The following is a 20,610-nucleotide window of genomic DNA, read 5'->3' as shown; positions in this document are numbered from 1 at the left end:
CACGACTGGCAAGTGAGACGGTCGAAAGTCTAGCAGCTGCGCTCCAATGTACGAACACTCGATGACGACCAGTCGACTGTTGCTCAGAACACGCAGACCTGCAGTAGAAATTTGAATGATATTATTTTCTCATGCAGTATACTTAGTTATCAAAAATTAACCTCACATTTTGAAACACCTCGCAAAGTTCGTGGAATTTAGAATCAAAATTCGAATTCCGAGATTGTCATTTAAAGCTACGATAGTGGGTTGTAAGGCTGTATAATTTAACCGAATATTTGCAGCTTAATCCATATAATTCCCAATTTTCGTTTATGTCCAAGCATATTTTGTTCGTGTGACATCGTTTCATATCAATAATATTGTTCGTGACATGGGACTTGAAAATTTCCAAAAATAAGTGCGGAATGTTCTCCCTGAAAATTTGTAGCTGTAACAAAACTAGGGTGCAATAAAATTACTCATTCTTCGAATTCCTTAATATATTCGAAGGAAGGAAAATTTTCAAAGGCACCAAAAATTATGGGATTACACTGATTCAAACTAAATTTAAAAAGCTAAAGCAAATTTTAATGAAAATAATACACTAATCAATACATAAAGCAGCCGCCGACTCCAAATCGTTACTATCGGATTTCTACTATCTTACCCCACGTCGATAGAACAATCGATCTGAGTTACAACCACACATGTGGAATATCGCATCCATCAGACCCAGCACACTCAATATAAGTAAACTCCATATATTACGCACAACTTCTGTTCCGATGTGTACAAAGCAGAAGCAATTACTAAAAATGCGAAAACGTCTTAAGTTCTCTGTTCAGCATAAATTGTTATATTTATTGATTTTTTAAGTATTAGATCAAATAGGATTTAAAACGTTTCGCTTTGTTTTCACTATTTATCATATTTTAAGTGCGTTAGAAGTGGAGTAACACATAATATAAGATTTGTTCTCACTCATTTTTGTTCTCACTCAAGCAAAAAAGGCAAAATTAATTCGCTCGATGGCATATCGTTGTGTTGGTTGTCACACGTGACTTAAATTCGAATATTTTGATCATATAAATTGATGAGCTAAGTTATAGGAATTATTAATTATTTATCAGCCATGAATTTCCATCTCTTTAAGCCCTAATCAAGCTTCGGCGCTCAGTAACGTATTCTCTATATTTTGTTTGCAAGCTGTCTCTCCGACCGTGCCTATGAATAACGGTAAACTAAGTATTCTTTCTCGATACTCACCTCAAGTTTTAAATATGCATCCGTTTTTCTCTCGCAAAAGATTTTAATTCATATTTCCAAAATTTTGTGCCGAGCGGCTTTGACGTAAATTTTTTTGATCAATAAACTGATTCTTCCAGAATTGTTCCACCAAATTAGGTTCAGTATTAGAAGTCGATGAATAAAAATTGAATGAACTATTCTAACAGCCTATGGATAGAAGTTGACAGGGTCGATACATAAACGAACTGCCACTCTTAAACGCACTTCGAATCAGCGTCTAAATTATTATAGGCTATAGATCACAACTCGACTCCACAATTATGTCCTGCACTGTTGATTATTTATAGTTCCAATGTATTGACTTGTATATGTCCACTTACGTGTCCAGGTTTACTTACTCCTTTGAAAGCATCAAAAACTATGTACTAATTTGTGAATCAACTACAAAAATTTTTAACCTTCCGTCGATTCTACCACTAACGAAATTGCTGATATGTAGTTGCTCTGATCAGACGAAAATCAATGTTATCTCTCCACGTATACATAAGTCACAACATAATAATCTACAGGCATATTTTCGAAACAAGACCATAAGTATTATTTTCAACCACCTTGTTGGCCTATGAAGTGACTCAAAATATTATAATTTGCGCACTTTTAGACCTTTTTTATCTTGAAGTGTCCAACAACTTGATCGAATAGAATCACGGTTGGCAGAAGGGAATACGGTAGCCTTTTGACCGAAAGTTTACGTTTCCGCTGGTCACTTCAACAAAGCCAATGCATTCATGACACGCGGAGCTTGCGGATAAACTTCCATAATTGGGTTGCATCTACACAAGTTCCTTTGAGTCACGAAAACTGTTACAGTTGTGTATATATTAAAGAAACATTTCATGCTTTCAGTTCAATCTGGTCATGTGACCAACTAACAGTTGCTGAGGGCAAAGCCAGTAAAATTCAATAGAGAAAAGAGTTCCTAATATCTTTTGTGTAAGTTGTTAGTTCCTAAATTTGTAAAAATTTAATAACGTATTTTTAATTTTACGCATTTACTAGCATATTGAATATTCCGAGTGTGTATATTGCTCTACATTTTTTTATCAAGTAACCCCATTTACTTTAAATTACAATTACCGTATTCACATAAAGCTGTTAAATTCAGATACTTTCCACTTAAAACACGTAAATTTGGACTTATCTTGTTTGGACTTTTTGGAAAGTTTCAAATCTCAATGCACACATTGGGTGACAAATAATTCCGTTCGTTTCGTGTCAATTGTTGGGAAATAATTCAGATGATCTAAATGTCTTCGAAAAACTCATTCGTCCAGGCCAACTGCATTAAACGCTCGTCCAGGTTTCAATCAGTTATTTCCGTTGATTGTCCATTGTAGATTAAAGTCTCCTGTGTAACCCTGCCAGAATTAAGCTAAGAATTTGCATAATTGCCGTTTGATTAATTCTGGCTGAGAGAGCTAAAAGCGTAGAAGGCTTAACATGAATTTTTTTTGGTACGAGACAGCTCAAGTGTGCAATATTTTATTTAAACTATTAAATAGCGACCTTTTCTTTGAGTCCTATAATTGTTAGACATTTTATTCAGAGTTTTATGAATGAACACAAGAATATAGCGCTTAAATCCAATTTCAAATGAATAATATCTTGTCTTCTTTTCAGAGATTCATAAAAATATTTTAGTACCTATACAATTGTGTTCTTATTAATTCTTATGGACATGTGTCTATTTCAGTATGCAAAAAAATAGATTCCTGTCAAACACATAGTAAAAAGTCTTCTAATTCTGCCAAGAAAATATTAAACTATTGACAGAATGTGGATAATTTTATCAGTGCCATGACGAATGATTGAATGTTAAATAATCTAAAGTTTGCTAAATGTCGAGTAATATAAAATGGAGTGCGGATATTTTAGATAAAAATTTATTCTCAAATACCGAGCACTTTTTATTAAGATTCAGCTTCTTTCCCGGTACTAAGCCGAAAATAATGTACTTAAAAATAATATTCTTCGAAAATTAGCATTCAAATTCTTGTCAATGTCATACTTTATGCAAAATCAAACTTCACATTGATAAGTCTAGTGTAAATTTTGTATTCTACGGTCAACAGAATTAATTGCGAATCCACAAACAATTCTTACTCCACGGACTTGCATCCTTCGCACCTGAGCAGGAAATGAAATGATTATTCTGATGATTAGAAAATGAAATGATTATAATAAAATGATTCCAGAGCTGTACTCTGGAAATGATTAATGGCATTCGGAATGCTCTCATCCAATACAAATCAATAAATAATGAACTCGACCAGCGGCGATTGTAAAACCTAACAATAACCAGCAACAATATAACTGCAATCGCATTGTTCATTGCTCACATAGCAACAAAATGCAAGTCTGTCTTAAAAATCATCAATTGGTGAACTTAACAAAAAAATTTATCTGCTGTTATTGATTAGTGGGAACAATTTTATAGCATGAAGTTTTATTAAGATTCGGGATCTGTATCGATGCGAAGAAGAACTTGGACTTTTGAACGAACAGTTCAAACTAATTCTGGAAAAAAGTAGTTAGAAATTCGATACATGATGTTGGCGATTCGACTTCCCCTAAACGACATGATTTTCGCCAATTTTTATTTATTTTTTTGGCTAGATAATTATCGTCTAATATTTTAGGAAATTTTTTGCAGAGAAAAATTAATGAATTTTATTAATTTTTCTTAACGATCATCCACCCAAGGACTGCTAAATTTCACAAAATTTATTTCCCCTAATAATTCAACAAGAAAAGAGAACAGTAACGCCAATTCTAGACTTTAATTTGGAAATCCAAGCTTGACGACCGCATTTATTAAAAATTGCAGTGAGAAAATTTTGCTCCGCAAACCTGGGCGTGAGCACGTCAGATAATGCTTATAAAGTGGAAAATGCTTGTAAATAACTAAATTTGATAATATATTCGAACAACATGAACATTAGTTGAAGTTTAACTTGAACTTGAAGTTTAAAAACATGTTACAATTAAAGTAAATTTTGAAACCGATGAAGGAGCTGGTTTTCGAAACGCTTTAGGTTAACATATGTATAGTAATATTTATTGGGCTTTTGAATTCATCCGACTTTTAATAAATTTATTCGGCTTTTTCTTTGCTTTTCAATTCATGGTGAAGAACATTTCAAAATTGTAGAGTTGATTGAGGAACTTGAAACTAACTATTTTTAATTTATTATCGATTCAACTGCGTGCTTCATTTCGAAAATCTTTGGAAGAATAAAAAATCTAATTTCGAAAATCTTCTTAAAATCAGTCAAGAAGTAAACCACTCATGTTTTATGAGTAAATGAGAAAAGAAAAATGACATTTTCGGGTTATTTATAAAATAATCTTTCGCTTATGTCATTAACATAAATTTTTTTTATATATCTTTCGCATTATTTTAGTTTTTATTGAAAATCGTTCCATCTTTTCATTTGTTTTCGATCACATTTATGAATGCCAACGTTGCAATTTGTTTCTTGATATGAATATGGACTTGATCATTGTCTGTCAACAAGTTTTTAGATTTTAATTTTCTTTTTGTCTCCTCTGCCACGCAGCAGAATGCTTTTGAGTGTGATAAACATCACATTAAAAAACACTTCGATGACAATAGAAGCTTTCAATCTGCTACGGAAAATGAATTTACACGGCGAAATGTCTGGGCATTGCGTTTCTCCAGTTTCTGTTGTCTTTCAATTGGCTGACAAGTTGTTCCCAATTTGTATTGTATTTTTCTAACACATGTCATTTTTGCTTCAGGCCTGAATCTCCACATTTTTATTTCTATATTAATTCAAAATTTTTTTTATTTGATCCATGATGCGTGCAGCCTTTATACTAGGCGATAAAAATTTTTGGACGATACCTTTATTTTTCTGCGTTGCATTTTGATTGGGGGACCTACGATGTATCAAGATGAAATATAAACCTTTTCACGAAAGAAAGGAGCACGTTATTATCATTTTCACATCTATGATAAAAGTTTGTTAGATATAATTACGTCTAAACTTAGGTATAAAATTAGGTACTCAGAACCTATCCCATGCATCCATGTGTCATTGCTGAAGCAGTAAAGTAACGTTATACTTTCATTATTATTGTTCAACTTGTATCAATCTTTTAATTAATATGTAAAATTTTCTCTGAAATTTTTCTTCATTATACCTGATTGGAGAAAATTCAGGCTAATTTTTAGCGCATTTTCTCATTTATGAAATAAATGCACTATTGTGCTCGCCATGTTCGTGTGTCCTACAGTCTGTCCGTCCGTGACTTCATGTTTTCGTCAACGAGAAAATGCGCTCTCTGTCACTCTCGGCAGTGAGTACTGAGTTATATTTTTTCAGCATTGTAATGATAATTTTAATTTCTTTTAATGTGGTTCACATACTTTTAACTCCGTTTAGCGCTTCCTGATATAACTTACGATGAATTTTTTCACGTTTTTTTCGCTTGTGTCCAAATGGCAATAAAATTTCTTACATGTATAAAAGATTTACAGTAAAAACACCACACCTGCTACTTTTAGAAGAAATTACAACGGGGCAAAATAAACTAATCACCCTTGAAATGCGATTTATTCACTTCACACTTTTCGCATTTTTGAAACCTTTTTAGCGCATTTTCTCATTTATAGAAAAATGCACTATTTTGCTCGCCATGTACGTCAGTCTGTCTGTCCGTCTGTCCGTCCGTCTGTCTGTCCGTCCGTCTGTCTGTCCGTCCGTCCGTGACCTCAAGTTTTCGTCGACGAGAAAATGCGCTCTCTGTCACTCACTGCAGTGAGTACTGAGTTATATTTTTTCTCTTCCGCAGACGTAAGCTCATGAGAGACAAGTTTTATTGTGAGCAATAGCATCAGTCGTTCATTTCCGGGATGAGTCATTTGAGCGGAAAGAGCCACTTATTTTTCGGTTCTTGCATTCGAGCGAAAATTTCCGGCTCACAGAAAAACTTTTTGATGGACACGCTGCCCGAAATGTCACTGACAAATGTCAAAAATATGTAAAAAAAATTCAAATGTAAAATAGTCCGTCACAAACTCAGACATAACTAAACTCAGACAATAATATCAACAATCCTAAAATGTATGATTCACTCACATCGCACGCTATCAAAAATCAACAATTATTTGATCTACCATTTATTCATATTGTTAGGGAATAGTTCCAATTCAAATCAAGTTTCATTATAGGATTTTCTTCACAATAATAATTGCTCGGGAGATGAAGTAGTTCACAATGAGATCGATGTTAACAATCATGTAATGCACTATTCATTCACATCGAGCGATATCAACAATCATAATATGATGCACCATTCATTCACATCGATCGATGTCAACAATCATAATATGATGCACCATTCAGTCACATCGATCGATGTCAACAATCACATGATGCACAATTCAGTCACATTCAATGACATCAACATCAAAGTGTAGCAAAGGTGGCGTCTGTATGTGACGTGCAATTCTCAGCAATTAACAGCTTTGCTTAGAACGTGGAATCAAACTAGCTGCCAAAATAGCCTATGAACTCTCCTAGCTCGTTAGCACTCAAGGACGTCGAGAACAATGTGACTTTCAAATAAAGACTTGTTGACTCCCTTGCGAATGTTCATTAATTTATTTATCTTAAAACTTCAAAGAAGTCCGGCAATAAATAATTTACCAATTCCATATAGACGAATATAATTCAGAAGCCAACGCATTATCCAAGATGATTTCCATTCTTCTTTGGTTGTGATCATCTCGTTGCTGTCCTATTATAAGAATAAATAATAAATTCTGCACAATTTTTGTTTTAACATTTACATTTTTTTACTTCTAACCTTCATTTTTTTAATGTAATTAACAGAGTCTCCTCATTAATTTTGGTATTCCAAACGAGGATAAATTTGCTATGAGATATTTAGAAAGATTAGGTTTTAAGAATAAGAAAACAAACCAATTCATAATTTCTCATCCATCTCATTCTGAACTACTTCGCCTCTTGTGTACTTTTTATTGTGAAAATATATTCTTAATGTAAATCATATAGTTTAAATTATATCTGTATTAAGTAAACTATTGCGATTTACGTTACGTGATATGCATTTAAATTATCGTTTTCATGAATTGTTGCTTTGAAAAACTGTTCACTGTGTATCCTTGGAGAATATTTGTATGTAACAGACGAAAAAGCAAATAATTCTCTCCTTTATTCAATTAGATTACCGAAGGCCGATCTCGAATCGATGGCCGATTTAGTTGCCTAATGAACCGACTTTGAGTCAAGCCTCGCATTGATCACTCAATAATTTTTTTATTGTCTGATTCATGAATAGCCCCTGATTGGCGTCCTGCTGAACTATAAGTACGACAAGATGTCTACTAGAAATTTCCGGTTCGAGGCTCCATCGCTGCAGCGATGGAGTCTCGTAATGGAGTCTGTAACAGTGACTAACAATCGAGTCTGTAAAATGATGGAGTCTGTAACAGCGATTAAAATTGACCATGAATTATTGCTGGCTAGAAACTCTAGTTTGTTTCTTGGGTGTTGTGATAGTGTCATACGTTACAATTGATAAACGAAAGTTTGATTGGTTCCCAACATTGAAACCTGAACGAAAAAAAATCCTCCCTTATTCCGCCAAATATTTCTCAGAAACTAAACAAAAATTCAAAAGAGTTCCTATTTAAATCAAGACTCGAAAAAGTACTGAAAACGAGGGTCTGAACATTCTAAAAAACTTCCTGTTTCCAATGAAGCGCATTCATAAGATGCTGAAGATAGAATCTAAATGGTGCCATCATTCTATAAATATAGCCTAAATAAATAAAAGCAAAAATCTTTATTGGGTTATTTGTCACAAAAAAACGTGATATATATGGACACGATGTCACAACCATTTTTAAAGGTTGGACTCGCGATAAATGCATCTTAACCATTAAGTTGATTACAATCTTCAATACACTCTATAATAATTAACGCAGCCTGATTAATTCCTGATTATTTTTCGTCACATCAAAATTCAATTAGATAATAATGTTTAAACATATTTTAATTTAATTAATCCATCAATTTGATAATTTTTTAAATCAATTATCTTCCAGAAATGAAACTTGTTCTGGCTTTCTAATTCTTGACACATAAATCTCTTATGCCAGGAAACTTCGATCCTACAATTTAGATTGATGTCCTGATTTGATGCTCCGACATTTTGACTTAAAAATCTTAAACACTCTGATTTGCAGCTCAGAATTCACGACATTAAAATCTTTGATGTTCTGATCTGATGCCAGGACATTCTGATATTGAAATCTGAGTCTCAGTCTGAGCTTCCCACTCTCACTTTATAGTATGGAGAGATCAACGTGGCCGTTATTTGGGAGATCTTACTCCTTATCGTTTATATATTAGACATCAGCGGTTTCTTTAAGCATCGTGGATACAAATTGCGCGATTGGTAACAGCAATGAAAATCCCGTGAAAATGTTTTCAAAGTCTGAACTGAAAACAATAGGTTCATAAATTTCGTCATCAAATTTCTATAAAGACGATTTAGTTGATTGCCCATAAGATTACTTTTCTAAATATAGTGCAAAATTAAGGTTCATTTTAAATATCCAAAGTATATTAATCAAAACAGACCAAATATGCAACGATTATGATTAAATTAATGATTATTCCCCACTGACTAGCAAACTAAGTTTAGATCAAACTCTAGTAATTCACACTTGATCGCAAATTGTACAAGCCGAATAAAATAAAATTACTTTTTCCAAATGTTGGCTAATTTTTATGATTTTTAGGAAATCGTCAGATATAACCGTGGCTACCGTATAGAAACAAGCGTAAATTATTAATAAATAAACGTTAGGGATTTTTTATTTCCCAACCCTTTCATTAACATTTCATAGGAACACAAAACTTTTATCGTGTGGTGCACTCGTTTGGAACGTCAATATACGCACATTTTATGCCAACACCGAAGTTTTTGGCCAGAAGCTGCCAGACAAATACACAACGACTGCAAATAACTACAACATGACGAACCATATAATTATTTTTGTTTTTAAAAACTAATAAAATATCTTAAATGATTTAAATCTCTAGGATTTGAATGTTTACAAAAAATTGCATATATATCTTTAGGGTAATACATCCACGATGCTAATTAGCTTTATGCAAACACTTTTACGAGAAACTTATCTTAAAAAAATCAACATTTACTGGCATTTATATATTGCGAGCTACAACTTCAATCGTTCTTTTGCTGGGGCTGACGTTCATCTGAACGCAATGAATATCCCATAGGATACATATTGGTCAACGCTCATACACAAGCATTCACATCATTCATGAATTTTTTTTAATGTTGCAATGAGTAAATATGTGAAAAATGAACCTTTTTCTATCCTTCAAATATCATAGAAAAATGTTAAGAAATCCTATACTTGTATTTAAATAATGCACAGAACAAATATTCCTACACGTTTATCGAACTGAAATTTCATTTTATGTGTGTTTCTTACTTTTTACATTTTTTTACTACTCTACAGTGCGCAATTTTGAATTTTCTCAAAGTCGATCGGAATGAAATTTCTTTTTGCGTACGCTTCTTATTCTAAAAAAAATTTTGTTACCCTACAATACGCAATTTTGAATTTTCTCAAAGTCGACTTTAAAGTCAAAGCCCTTGTTCGAGAAACCTTCTTTATACTGCTTGGCGTAGAAGACCACGAGCGAATTACCCGAGGTCTTGAGCACCTGGCCTGCTTTTAATTCGTTGGCACAGTACCACTTGCCGCTGGAGACTGGGTCACCGAGGCTTATCTCGACGCCTTCTACAGCGCAGCGGTTCAAGGAATTTCGAAACTCGAGCTGGAAGTCGACAACCGTGAGCACGACGCGCTCACAGGGTCCCGCCGTGAACCTCTTCGTGAAGATCTCGCCTGGTATAAATATTCAGATCGCGTTTGTTAACAGCATAATAAAAGGTTGGACTAGTGAATATATATACTATTTTGATATAGCATGAAGAAGCAGATATTGTTGTGATTATTCTTATTCTCACCACACACCGTGGAAGAAAAAGGATAAAATATTGTCGTGAAAATCTGATGTAATCCTAATAAAATTGAGGAGCCTTGCAGAACAGGGGGAAAATATGAATGAAAATTTAAGGTGTGATTTTTAAATTAGTATTTATAAATGTAATTTGTTTACATTTTTAAAATATATCTATTTCTAAATATTTTTTCGTAGTACATACATATTTATACATTTTCTGAAAAAGTACCTCTGAAAACCTCCACTTTGATATATCATGAATATAACATCCAAAATTAATACCCTTGGACTTCTAACTCAAATTATTACAAAATATTTTTCCACGACTGCTGGGCGCTCGCACACGCATATTAAATGTTGTCGTCTGTGCAATTCACTTACAATTTACATAATTCATGACATGCAAAGTAGCAGAACCGACAACGCTAAGCAGGCATATGCATACATTTTATTCGGTACTATAAGCATAATATGCCCCCTCACTCCCCTAAAAATTTTTGAATTATTTTTAATATTACACATAATCTATGCAAAAATACGACAAAAACAAATAAATAAAATACACCCGGGGGTAATGAAGTCACGAATGACGGGGAAAAAAGTATTAATCAACTGACAGATATAATAAAATTTGAATAAACCGAACGGCAGAGCATGCGCAGAAGATGACCAACTTTTTTTCAGAAAATTCTATTGGCTGGAGAGTGCGCGATCATCGCTAAGTTGACAATTGAAGAAACGCGTTTAAATTTATCGCTTTAAATAACGTTTAATCGCAGTAGCAATGTCTTTACATGACGAATAGAAAAAAGTACTATTATTTAAAATAAATTTGTATCGCTTCATGCCCTTAGTAGTGTAAGTATCAACAGTCGCTGAATTTTAATAATTTTTAGTCCGTCATTCAATTGCGTGTGACACAAGCAATATGTTTTATCTCTCATTACTAAACTGGATTGAGTAGTAGCTGAGCGATAAGGCCTAATTTTCTTTTATATTAATAAATATTTTTCAACGTCATCAAAATATTTATCATCAGACTTATCTGTGTGATGTAATTTAATCCAATTAAAATAGCTTTGTTCTTGTTTCATGACTTGTTTCGCTCATCTTAATTATCAGATAGTAGAAATTATTTAATATTTTTGGCTTCTTATTCCCATTGTTGATTATTTTCTTTAGTGAGTAGGAAGTAAGTTTATAAAGGAATGAGCATTGAGCAACTGGTATTTCATTCACATTGATAAAATAAATATAAGTTAAGGCTCAACCTTGGGTACAATACAAACCCAAGTGTTACTATTAGGCGCAGGTAATATAAGCGCAAGGAATACAAACCTAAATGTTATTGAACGCAGACAATGTTTGGTTTTGAATTGAAATTGTTTGTTGTGAATTTGAAATTGTGAATTGAAATCGTACACGATTTCAATTCACAAACAACTATTCACGTTTAAATGTAACCAACTCCTCCTCCAAATTCCGATATAGAAGCACATATCGCATAAAAAAACATAATACAAACTTGCAAATTGAAACTAAACTATTATAATACAATAAACAATTCATAACTTAATAATTACTGAGTCAGTAAGCCATATGATAATGATCTATTGTTCATTTTGAAATTATTTTAGCCACTGAAAACAGAATATTATTATTAGATATATCGGCGTCACTTACTTCTGTTACGGGGACGCGGGTAGCCTGGCGACGAGAGGCGGGTAGCAGCCGTCAGGTCTTCGTTGTCAGGAAGCAACTCTGATATTAAAGCATCTGTAGGAAAACGATATTTGATATAAGTTTTAAGTTACAAGTTTTAAAAAAGGCAAGTTAGTATATTAGTTCAGGGAGTCTCTGTCAGCTGGCACTGTAAGAGCCAGAGTCCTGCGGAAGAAAATATGGGTCCATATTTTCTTGGATTATATATACGTTAATTTCTGCTTATAGATATTTGTGTTGGTTCTTATATAAATAGAAAACAATAGATAGCATATGCATGCATATAAATATAGCATATAATATAAATTAATATATAGCATATGCATACTTATTTTTTATACTCTTCAATTCGCATTTTCTTATTTATGGAAAAAATGCCCTATTGTGCTCGTCATGTCTGTCCGTCCGCCCGTCCGTCTGTCCGTGACTTCACGTTTTCGTTGATTTTTAGAAAATGCGCTCTCTGTCACTCACTGCAGTGAGTATTGAGTTGTATTTTTTTGCGCATAGGTTGAACTGAGGAGCGTCGGTACCTACTAGTATTTATGGAAAAAATGCCCTATTGTGCTCGTCATGTCCGTCCGTCCTTCCGTACTGAGAAAATGCGCTCTCTGTCACTCACTGCAGTGAGTACTGAGTTGTATTTTTTTTGCGCATGGGTTGAGCTGAGGAGCGTCGGTACCTACCAGTGCATCCATACATCGCATTGAAGAGCAACTTGTCCATGAAGGAGAGGCCTGACCGAGGCAGGACCATCAAGCCTTTGGCCATTGGGTTGGTAGGAGCTAGTGTGCTCTCCCCGTTCTTTGAAAACGTCTGAAAATGGACCTTAATATTGTACCCCAAAAATAATGGAAAGCATTTAATTAATTTCTTCATAGAAAAATTTAGTCCTTCAGCAAAGAGTCAGTGCTTGCATTTTTTATTTTGGTTTTTTGGTATTGGATGACTTGAAGCGAGATCAGCGACTTGAACAAGCGAGATCATTAATTACTGTGAGGTGAAAAGAGTATTGTCACTCAGTTCTTTAACCTGACCATACCAATAAATCAATCTCAACACGAATAGCTGAACACATATAAAATTGTGGTTCGAGAAATCTATTCTTAAGCCACTCTTACTCAAAATTTTTAACATCAATTAAACGCTTTAATCTTCAATTATTCCTCCGCACGTAATCATTCCCAGGACTGGGTTTGGGCGCTGACTAGGATTGCTTGAGTAATGCATAATTGGTAACGAAATTGGAATGAAGAGAGTACACTCAGAGGAATGAGAGAGGCTTTGTCCAATTATCGATGCAGTTTTTCCCTGAGTCTAGGTCACTGTGACCCAGTTTGGCCCACCAAAAGCTTAGGTCAGTGATGCGGCAGCGATTTCCTCGTGCTGTGGTATATATGTGTGTTGCTATTATGATAGTACGACCCATTAATTTTCTTGAGTGTTTTAAGACATGGAGACGATCTGAACGTTTCTGCGGGCTGTAATTCACTCTAAGAAGGCCTCAAGAACCCTTAATTGAACTGAATTGATACCCTAAATTGACCTGTATTGCGAGTTTGAGAGCCCGGAAATTCAGATCATTTTAGTTGCAAATTGTGCGTAATTGTTCACACGAAATTTTTTTTTTTGTATTTGCTAGTTAATGAATCATTCATTCATCCTATTTAAACATTCTCATGACATGATTTCTTCGAGAGTAAAATCTGCCTCGAATTACCAGTGTAGGCTGAATTTAACCTCACAAATTTTTTCGCTTAAAAATCTCATCCATCTAATTCAAGTGTGGCTATTAAGCAATGTAATTGCTGATTATCAACTATTAAAATTCACCTTCCGGTTAATATTTGAAATTTTTTAAACCCACCATCGGTCCATAGTGCATAACGGAGTAATAATCATATTCGGTGTTGAAATTCCTAGTTTCGTAGACCTGGAAGTTACTGAGTTCTTCTGTTAGCCCATTATCGTACAGCGCTCGGATGGCGGCATCACGACCAGTGCGCGAGTGTTCGTGATGAACGCCCAGCGAGTGGCCAATTTCATGCACCACAGTGCTGAACTGCCAACCAAAAATTGGTTACATCAATTATAAATCACCGGAATTCCACAAAACATTTTATTTATTTCAATCACCTCGAGTGATGAACACCGAGCGAGTGGCCAATCTCATGTACCACAGTGCTGAACTGCCAACCAAAAATTGGTTACAGCAATTTTAAATCACTGGAATTCCACAAATCATCTTAATTATTTCAATCGCCTCGAGTGATGAACACCGAGCGAGTGGCCAATCTCATGCACCACAGTGCTGAACTGCTAACCAAAAATTGGTGGTATCAATTATTGAACCATGTGAAATTTTTCCGGACTTTCAAATCATTACAATTACCTCACAATTGTTGTAAAAGATCCCAAATGAATTCCCGGTTATAAACGATGATTTTGTTTGTGATTATGTGGTTTGATATTGCTAGCAGGACGAAATCTTATTTTTACCGTTTATTCGAGAAATTCTTCCGTATTCAGGAAGTTGTCCAACTGCAAAATACGGAGACAATGAATAAGTAAAATAAGCAATGAGCTAAAATTTCAAATTAGGAATAGCGTTTTATACTTCGTAACAGGTGCTGCCTAAAGTCACTTGCTGGCCGAAGAGCCAGTAAAGGAAGAATGTCTGCCGTCCGATGGGAGAAGAGCAGCCGTTGCCATTCCCGAAGAAGATCTTGTAGCCAAAATAGAGCCATGGAGCTCTTTGAAATCTATGACATATTCCGAAGTATAAATCATATCATTAATAATGTATTACGAATGGTAACATTTGTATAGGAAGTGAAGTTTTCTTAAATAGACTGGTATTAATTTTATTTTCCAGGCGAAATTTTAATTTCAACTGAAAAAAATCATCAACAAATAGACATATTTGCTTTTGTGGGTAGTGTACAGTAAAATCTTTGATCTCTATAAGTGATGCAATTTATTTGTAAAGTAGGTTAGTTATTTGTAGAACGAAATTCAGAATTAAATGCAATTTTATACATTTTATTCATTTGTCGACTGAATTGACTGAACACCAGATGCTATCGTTTCATTTTATCCCCTATTAATCTGAGAAAATTTAATTTAAGAGCCTCATACTGCTCATTTTTCCACTGAAGCGAATCAAATTATATCAGTGCACGCTCATATGAATTGGGCTCATTACATACTTCTTCTATTAATGATATAGAATAAATTTAATTTCATCATGTTCCCATTTTTTCAAACACGGCTAAATAGAACAAAGGTTTCAATTTTCATCGCTGATTCTCTTATTAAAGAATATTTTCGCTAACATTATCCCGGCCGTTACCTAATGCACGTGTGTTCCTCGTAATGAGCGATGGCAGTCAGAATGGTGTCAGATGATACTGGAGCTGAGCCCGTCCGATGAAATGGAAAATATTTTTAATGAAATCTGATTTTATGCGTTCGAAAAAATTTCATCATCGCTATTATGAAAATGAACCATAATGAGGGGTAAAATTAATTAAAGGATTTTGAAGCTGCCCAACAAATTGACCTGAGAGTGAATGAGAATGAAAATTGACCTGAGAGTGAAAGCCCTTCTAGTGTTGATTTCCTTGAATTTTTAATTACAAAAGAATTAATTGAAAAGCCGTGTAAAAATGGAACAACATTCGTTTTTTATGGGAACATTCAATTGCAAGGTGGTATAATACAATTAATATTACTGCTGTTTACGACATCAAACTTTAAATTATAAGTGTTAACGAATACATCAACCTGTTCATGTAAATCTTATTTTTCAACACGTTATTCCATATATTATATAGACAATTAAAATAAATAAAAAATGTAACTCAGTACTCACTGCAGTGAGTAGCAGAGAGCGCATTTTCTCGTCGACGAAAACTTGAGGTCACGGACGGGCGGACAGACGGACGGACAGACAGACAGACGGACATGGCGAGCACAATAGTGCATTTTTTCCATAAATGAGAAAATGCGCTAGAAACTACTCACAGTCCTGAAATGAATAAAAGACCGTCGGCACACCGTCTGAATTCTTCGGCCACAAGAGGCTATCATCGGGGACGCCTTTGCGCTGGGACCATTTAATTCTGTCTGTGCTCTGGACGATGTCGTCGGCCGCTCCGCAAGTCTCAGTTTCAAAGTTTAGGTTAATATTCGAAATTTTGTCGTACAATTTACTACTATCCAGCTCCATACGAGATTTATTAATAATAGCTTTTGATTGATCAAGAGAATTTTCAATCTTCATTCTGATTTCACTCTCCCACGGACCATCGAAATTGAGGTTAGTTTCGTTTGAGCCGCCAGGCAAGAACAGGAGGGGCACGGAATTTCGTTGAGGAGGATGTCGTGGTAGATGATTTACCGTAGCATTGATGTCATTTGGTCTTATGTGACTTGTTGAATGAGTTTCCAAGTGAGATTTAACCGTCGTCTGAAAATCAAAATCTAATTGGAATCTTACTCAAATTCTCATACGATGCATTTTACACAATGCACCCAAAACTGCAAAACTTTCACTACTGCTTCTATTAACTCTATCAATATGTTCATTATAATCGTTATTATTCACATCTTATTAATTATATTTCCCAATTGGGATTTTTCAATAACCAAAAATATTTCAGGGATGTATAACACATAAAATTGTGTTCCCCTCACTTTTGGTCTATTGTATTACAATTTAAATTCATCAGATAATTATTAGAAGAGAAACAACACAAGACAACTCACCGGTTCAGTGGTGTTTGCCATGACACAAATAATCAGGAAAAGTCCCTCGATTCCAACCATTATGTTTAAGAGCTGTCAGATTTTTTCACTTCAGTCGACCCTTTTGTTATGTTATTTATCTGAATTGCCAGTAATTCTATATGCAAATAAATGAATTATATTATCAATATGAATAATTCTCAAATCATTAGGCAAAATTGTTCGAAGTAACTTGATGCAAATGAATCCTTGGCACTTCATGTATAGGTAGCTCTTGTTACTGGAGCAATTGTTTGACTTAACTATAGCCGCTTCTAAAATATCTATCATCCACGTAAATGACAAAATATCCGATAATTTTAATGATCAAATATAAAACAAGAAACAAAGGCTTGAATCACAATATAAAGCTTTCAGCTTTCATGAAGACCTCGGGGATTGAGAATCAAAATTAAATTTAATCAAAATTTTTAATACATTTCTTCCTTGTTACTGACGGAATTCGCTAAATGTAATTCCTGGCAATATAACATTGAGGGAGCGGCATCTTCTTTTTGTTCCATTATTAAATTGATCAATGTACACAAAATTAATAAACCTCCCGTAAAAATTGGTTATAATTATAGGATTTTATGGGTTTACTAGTTGAACAAGTATTTGGATTTAATAAATAGAGTCTTTTAATTCGGGAAAAGTGTTATCACCGCCAGGCATAAATATGCAGGTAAATTTTGTATTGCAATATCAGAAATTTACAAGGAACGAGATATCTTTTCCCGTCCGCTGAATGAGTAACACTGATGGATTGCTGGACCAGGAAGCAGATTTAGCTTCACTCATCAAATCGAGAAATGGTGTCAAGGGCACGACAGATGCAAGTGTGCTCAGTTTCAATTTATTTATCTTCAAATCAAAGGTTACCTCAGCTCTAAAATATAATTAATGATTCAATTAGTCAAGTATTATTGGAAAATTACAAAAATCGGTCATTCACGTTAGAATTATTTATCATTAATTTAAACCAAATAACGACTTTGATTTTCTAATCTTCTAACACAACGAGCTCCAGATAATTTGAAGTGAATAAATTCATCCATGAAAGTGGACCTCGCGTATTTTCTAGTATTTATGTGTAAGGAATAATTTCTAAATCTCATATTCATATTATTCAATCTGAACTATTCAATGAGCTCATTGTAAGAACACACCACAATTCTTATTACTAAATTAACTACGTGCAAATGAAAAATTATAACATTCTTTAGAATTTTTCGTTATTTATAAACATTACGCAGGTGAATGATCATTCACTTCGGATAGAATTAACGTGGAAAATTGGTACTGGTATCTGCTAGATTTTTAACAAACTGTATTTTCATATTTTATCAAGCTACCATTCATATGTTATTTCTAATTATTTTCATAATATAATTAATATCACACTATAAATTAAAAAGGGATTACGGCAACGAATTTTTGTCATGCACATTTTACGACTATGTCATTTAACACGCTAAATTCAATTTTTCAAATGACACTCATATGCATGAGGAGGTAAATTTCTCAGCGAAATGACGCCATAAGAACATTAATTTTTCACTTAACTTGAATCTCAGCTTGAAAATTATTTCAAGTTTTGCAGTCATTATGTTATAATTTAAATTCTTTGAATAAAAAATTAGCAATCTGACCCAAATTGGAGTCTCGTCAACAAGTGTGATAATTTATTTATGAGCGCTCATGTTACTTTGTGGAAGCAATTTTAGGAGTTAGAAATCGAATAAGTAGCAAGTTTATAAATTTTTTTAATTATTTTTTTTCGGATCTCGGATCTGATAATTAGGCGCGTTGGCTACATCAAGTCGGGAATGTAGCACTGCTAAGCCCATTGTAACTTTAAATGCTTTTCATTACAAGGCTCAAAAGCACACTTCTGGAAACATTGATCGCATTTTCATTAAGTAATCGTCTATAGTATTGACGAAAACTTGAGTGGTAATATGCATTAAACCACTCAGTACCACCTTTATATTGAGAGCGAAACGCGTATCATATTTAAAAAAAATCGTGATATTTGTTTTAAGATTTAATTTAAATTTCACATTGTAATTTTCAATGTTTTTATTATATATTCATTCTCTCTATGTTATGAAAACCTTATATTTCTAGTATCTGAAACTTGCATGGATTCGTTATTAATATCGTAGTAATATTTGAATATGAATGAATTGGTAATTTTTTAGAATATTTTATTCTGTTTCTTGGTTTCATTTCTGTTTAAACGTGAAAAATTAAAATAATTTGCGGCGTTACCGCATGAGATGATAACTATTAATGATATTCATGTAAGTACCGATTGCAAAAATTAAATCCATGTCTTTATTATACAATTTTTTGGCGATGTTTAGAGAGATGAAAATTAATCTTTCTCTCAATCGGTCGTACTTGAATTATTATATTAATTTAATCCAAGATTTCCGAACTTAATACCTGATCCTTCGTTTTCCTTCCAACTTTTAAGATCAGTCAATTTATATTCTTTTGCCTAATTGAATTTCATCCGTCCAAATAAGAGTAATCAGAGAGCTGATACGTACGTAGCTCACGATCATAAAATGTAGTGTCTGTACACTAATAAATTTCTATCTAACTTAGAACGAAGAAACTTAAATTTCCGCAATATTTCTAGCGGAACTATTTTCTAATGCAAAACAATAGTTCTTCATCACTTTTGATTGATTCATTATTAGAAGCAGAATTAATTTTTGTCTCAACAGAAGCAAATCAACATTAATAATGAATACATGATTTTGCAGCGTTAAAAAACCATAAGTTTCATCGCTTCACTAAAAGCATATACATTTTAACATAAACTTCTGTTAATAATGCCAACTTCGTGCACCATTCAGCTCTTCTGCATCAGTTTTTTAACTACTAATTTAATTTTTGAATGCTGAAGGTTTGAAGGTTTATTCCGCTCCCGTTAAGGGAATTTGCCTGCCCACTGTGAAAAACTCGGAACGCCAGTGAATAATTAAATTATAAATTTCAGGGTCGTGAAAAAATACCAAATGAAAATGTTGTAGTTTACATGGTTTAATCTACAATTTATACGTATACTACTGATTCATTAACTGGTACAGGAATATTTTACTAATATGTAATAGTGTTACCTACTTTGTATGTTGACCAATTATTTTATTTGAACTTATTTATACTGCAGAATTTTGGCGGTATTTCAAATTTGAAATGGTTGAACTTCAGATCATGTCTTTTTATTCACGTAGGGAAGAACTATCTTAAATTTTAAATTGGATTTTGAATTTATGTGCCCGTACATTTAAATTTACGCGGTATGACCTTCCACGAGAATATTTTTGAAGTCTTCGGACTTTACATCGCATTTTTTCGGATAAATCCACAAAAATGCTATCGCATTTACACAACGATTTCTTTAGATAAAACACTTTAATGTCAATATAAATAGGTTTAGTTACTTCGATGTTAATAGAGTTCACTATTTGCGCCATCGTAAGTAAAATACCAGCAACCGATATCGTATTTCGACCGCTAGTCGACAGCAGTGGTTGGCTTTTTCAATCACTTCCTTTATACCTCGAAAAAACCTGCCGACTCAGCTATAACGTTGGGCCGTTCGTTACAGCAGGTCAGGGTCTACATATATTCATTCATCCACGAACCTAAGGATGAAGTCTAAACTTTTTCGTAGCTAGACTTTGATCGAGACGATGGCCAATGGGCATATAGGAAATTAGAGTTTGGGGTTTTT

General features: G+C 33.8%; 1 protein-coding gene across 1 annotated transcript; it reads right to left on the bottom strand.

Annotated features, from left to right (window-relative positions):
• Positions 1-9,923: 9,923 nt before the first annotated feature.
• Positions 9,924-16,967, bottom strand: LOC108680629 (blastula protease 10). The gene is made up of 10 exons (XM_018169502.2): positions 16,842-16,967; positions 16,098-16,542; positions 15,424-15,487; positions 14,689-14,833; positions 14,335-14,387; positions 13,939-14,146; positions 12,758-12,887; positions 12,198-12,236; positions 12,033-12,125; positions 9,924-10,231 (listed from the first exon to the last, which is right to left on the bottom strand). Exons 1-10 carry the CDS (start codon positions 16,899-16,901, stop codon positions 9,924-9,926), a joined length of 1,545 nt encoding a protein of 514 aa, XP_018024991.2. The 5' UTR covers positions 16,902-16,967.
• Between the last annotated feature and the right edge of the window lie 3,643 nt (positions 16,968-20,610).

The sequence above is a fragment of the Hyalella azteca genome, unplaced genomic scaffold (assembly GCF_000764305.2).
Source record: "Hyalella azteca isolate HAZT.00-mixed unplaced genomic scaffold, Hazt_2.0.2 contig12759, whole genome shotgun sequence".
NCBI lineage: Eukaryota > Metazoa > Arthropoda > Malacostraca > Amphipoda > Hyalellidae > Hyalella > Hyalella azteca.
The sequence above is the reverse complement of the archived record's forward strand: the minus strand, read 5'-3'. Positions and strand labels throughout refer to the sequence as shown.

What these genes read in the sequence shown, in the direction of transcription:
- LOC108680629 (XM_018169502.2), bottom strand. Translation starts at nt 16,901, where the DNA reads ATGGTTGGAATCGAGGGACTTTTCCTGATTATTTGTGTCATGGCAAAC. An exon ending in TAGGCAGCACCTGTTACGAA is followed by an intron (nt 14,388 to 14,688) that starts GTATAAAACGCT and finishes TTTGGTTAGCAG; the next exon opens with TTCAGCACTGTGGTGCATGA. An exon ending in CCCGCGTCCCCGTAACAGAA is followed by an intron (nt 10,232 to 12,032) that starts GTAAGTGACGCC and finishes TATTTATACCAG; the next exon opens with GCGAGATCTTCACGAAGAGG.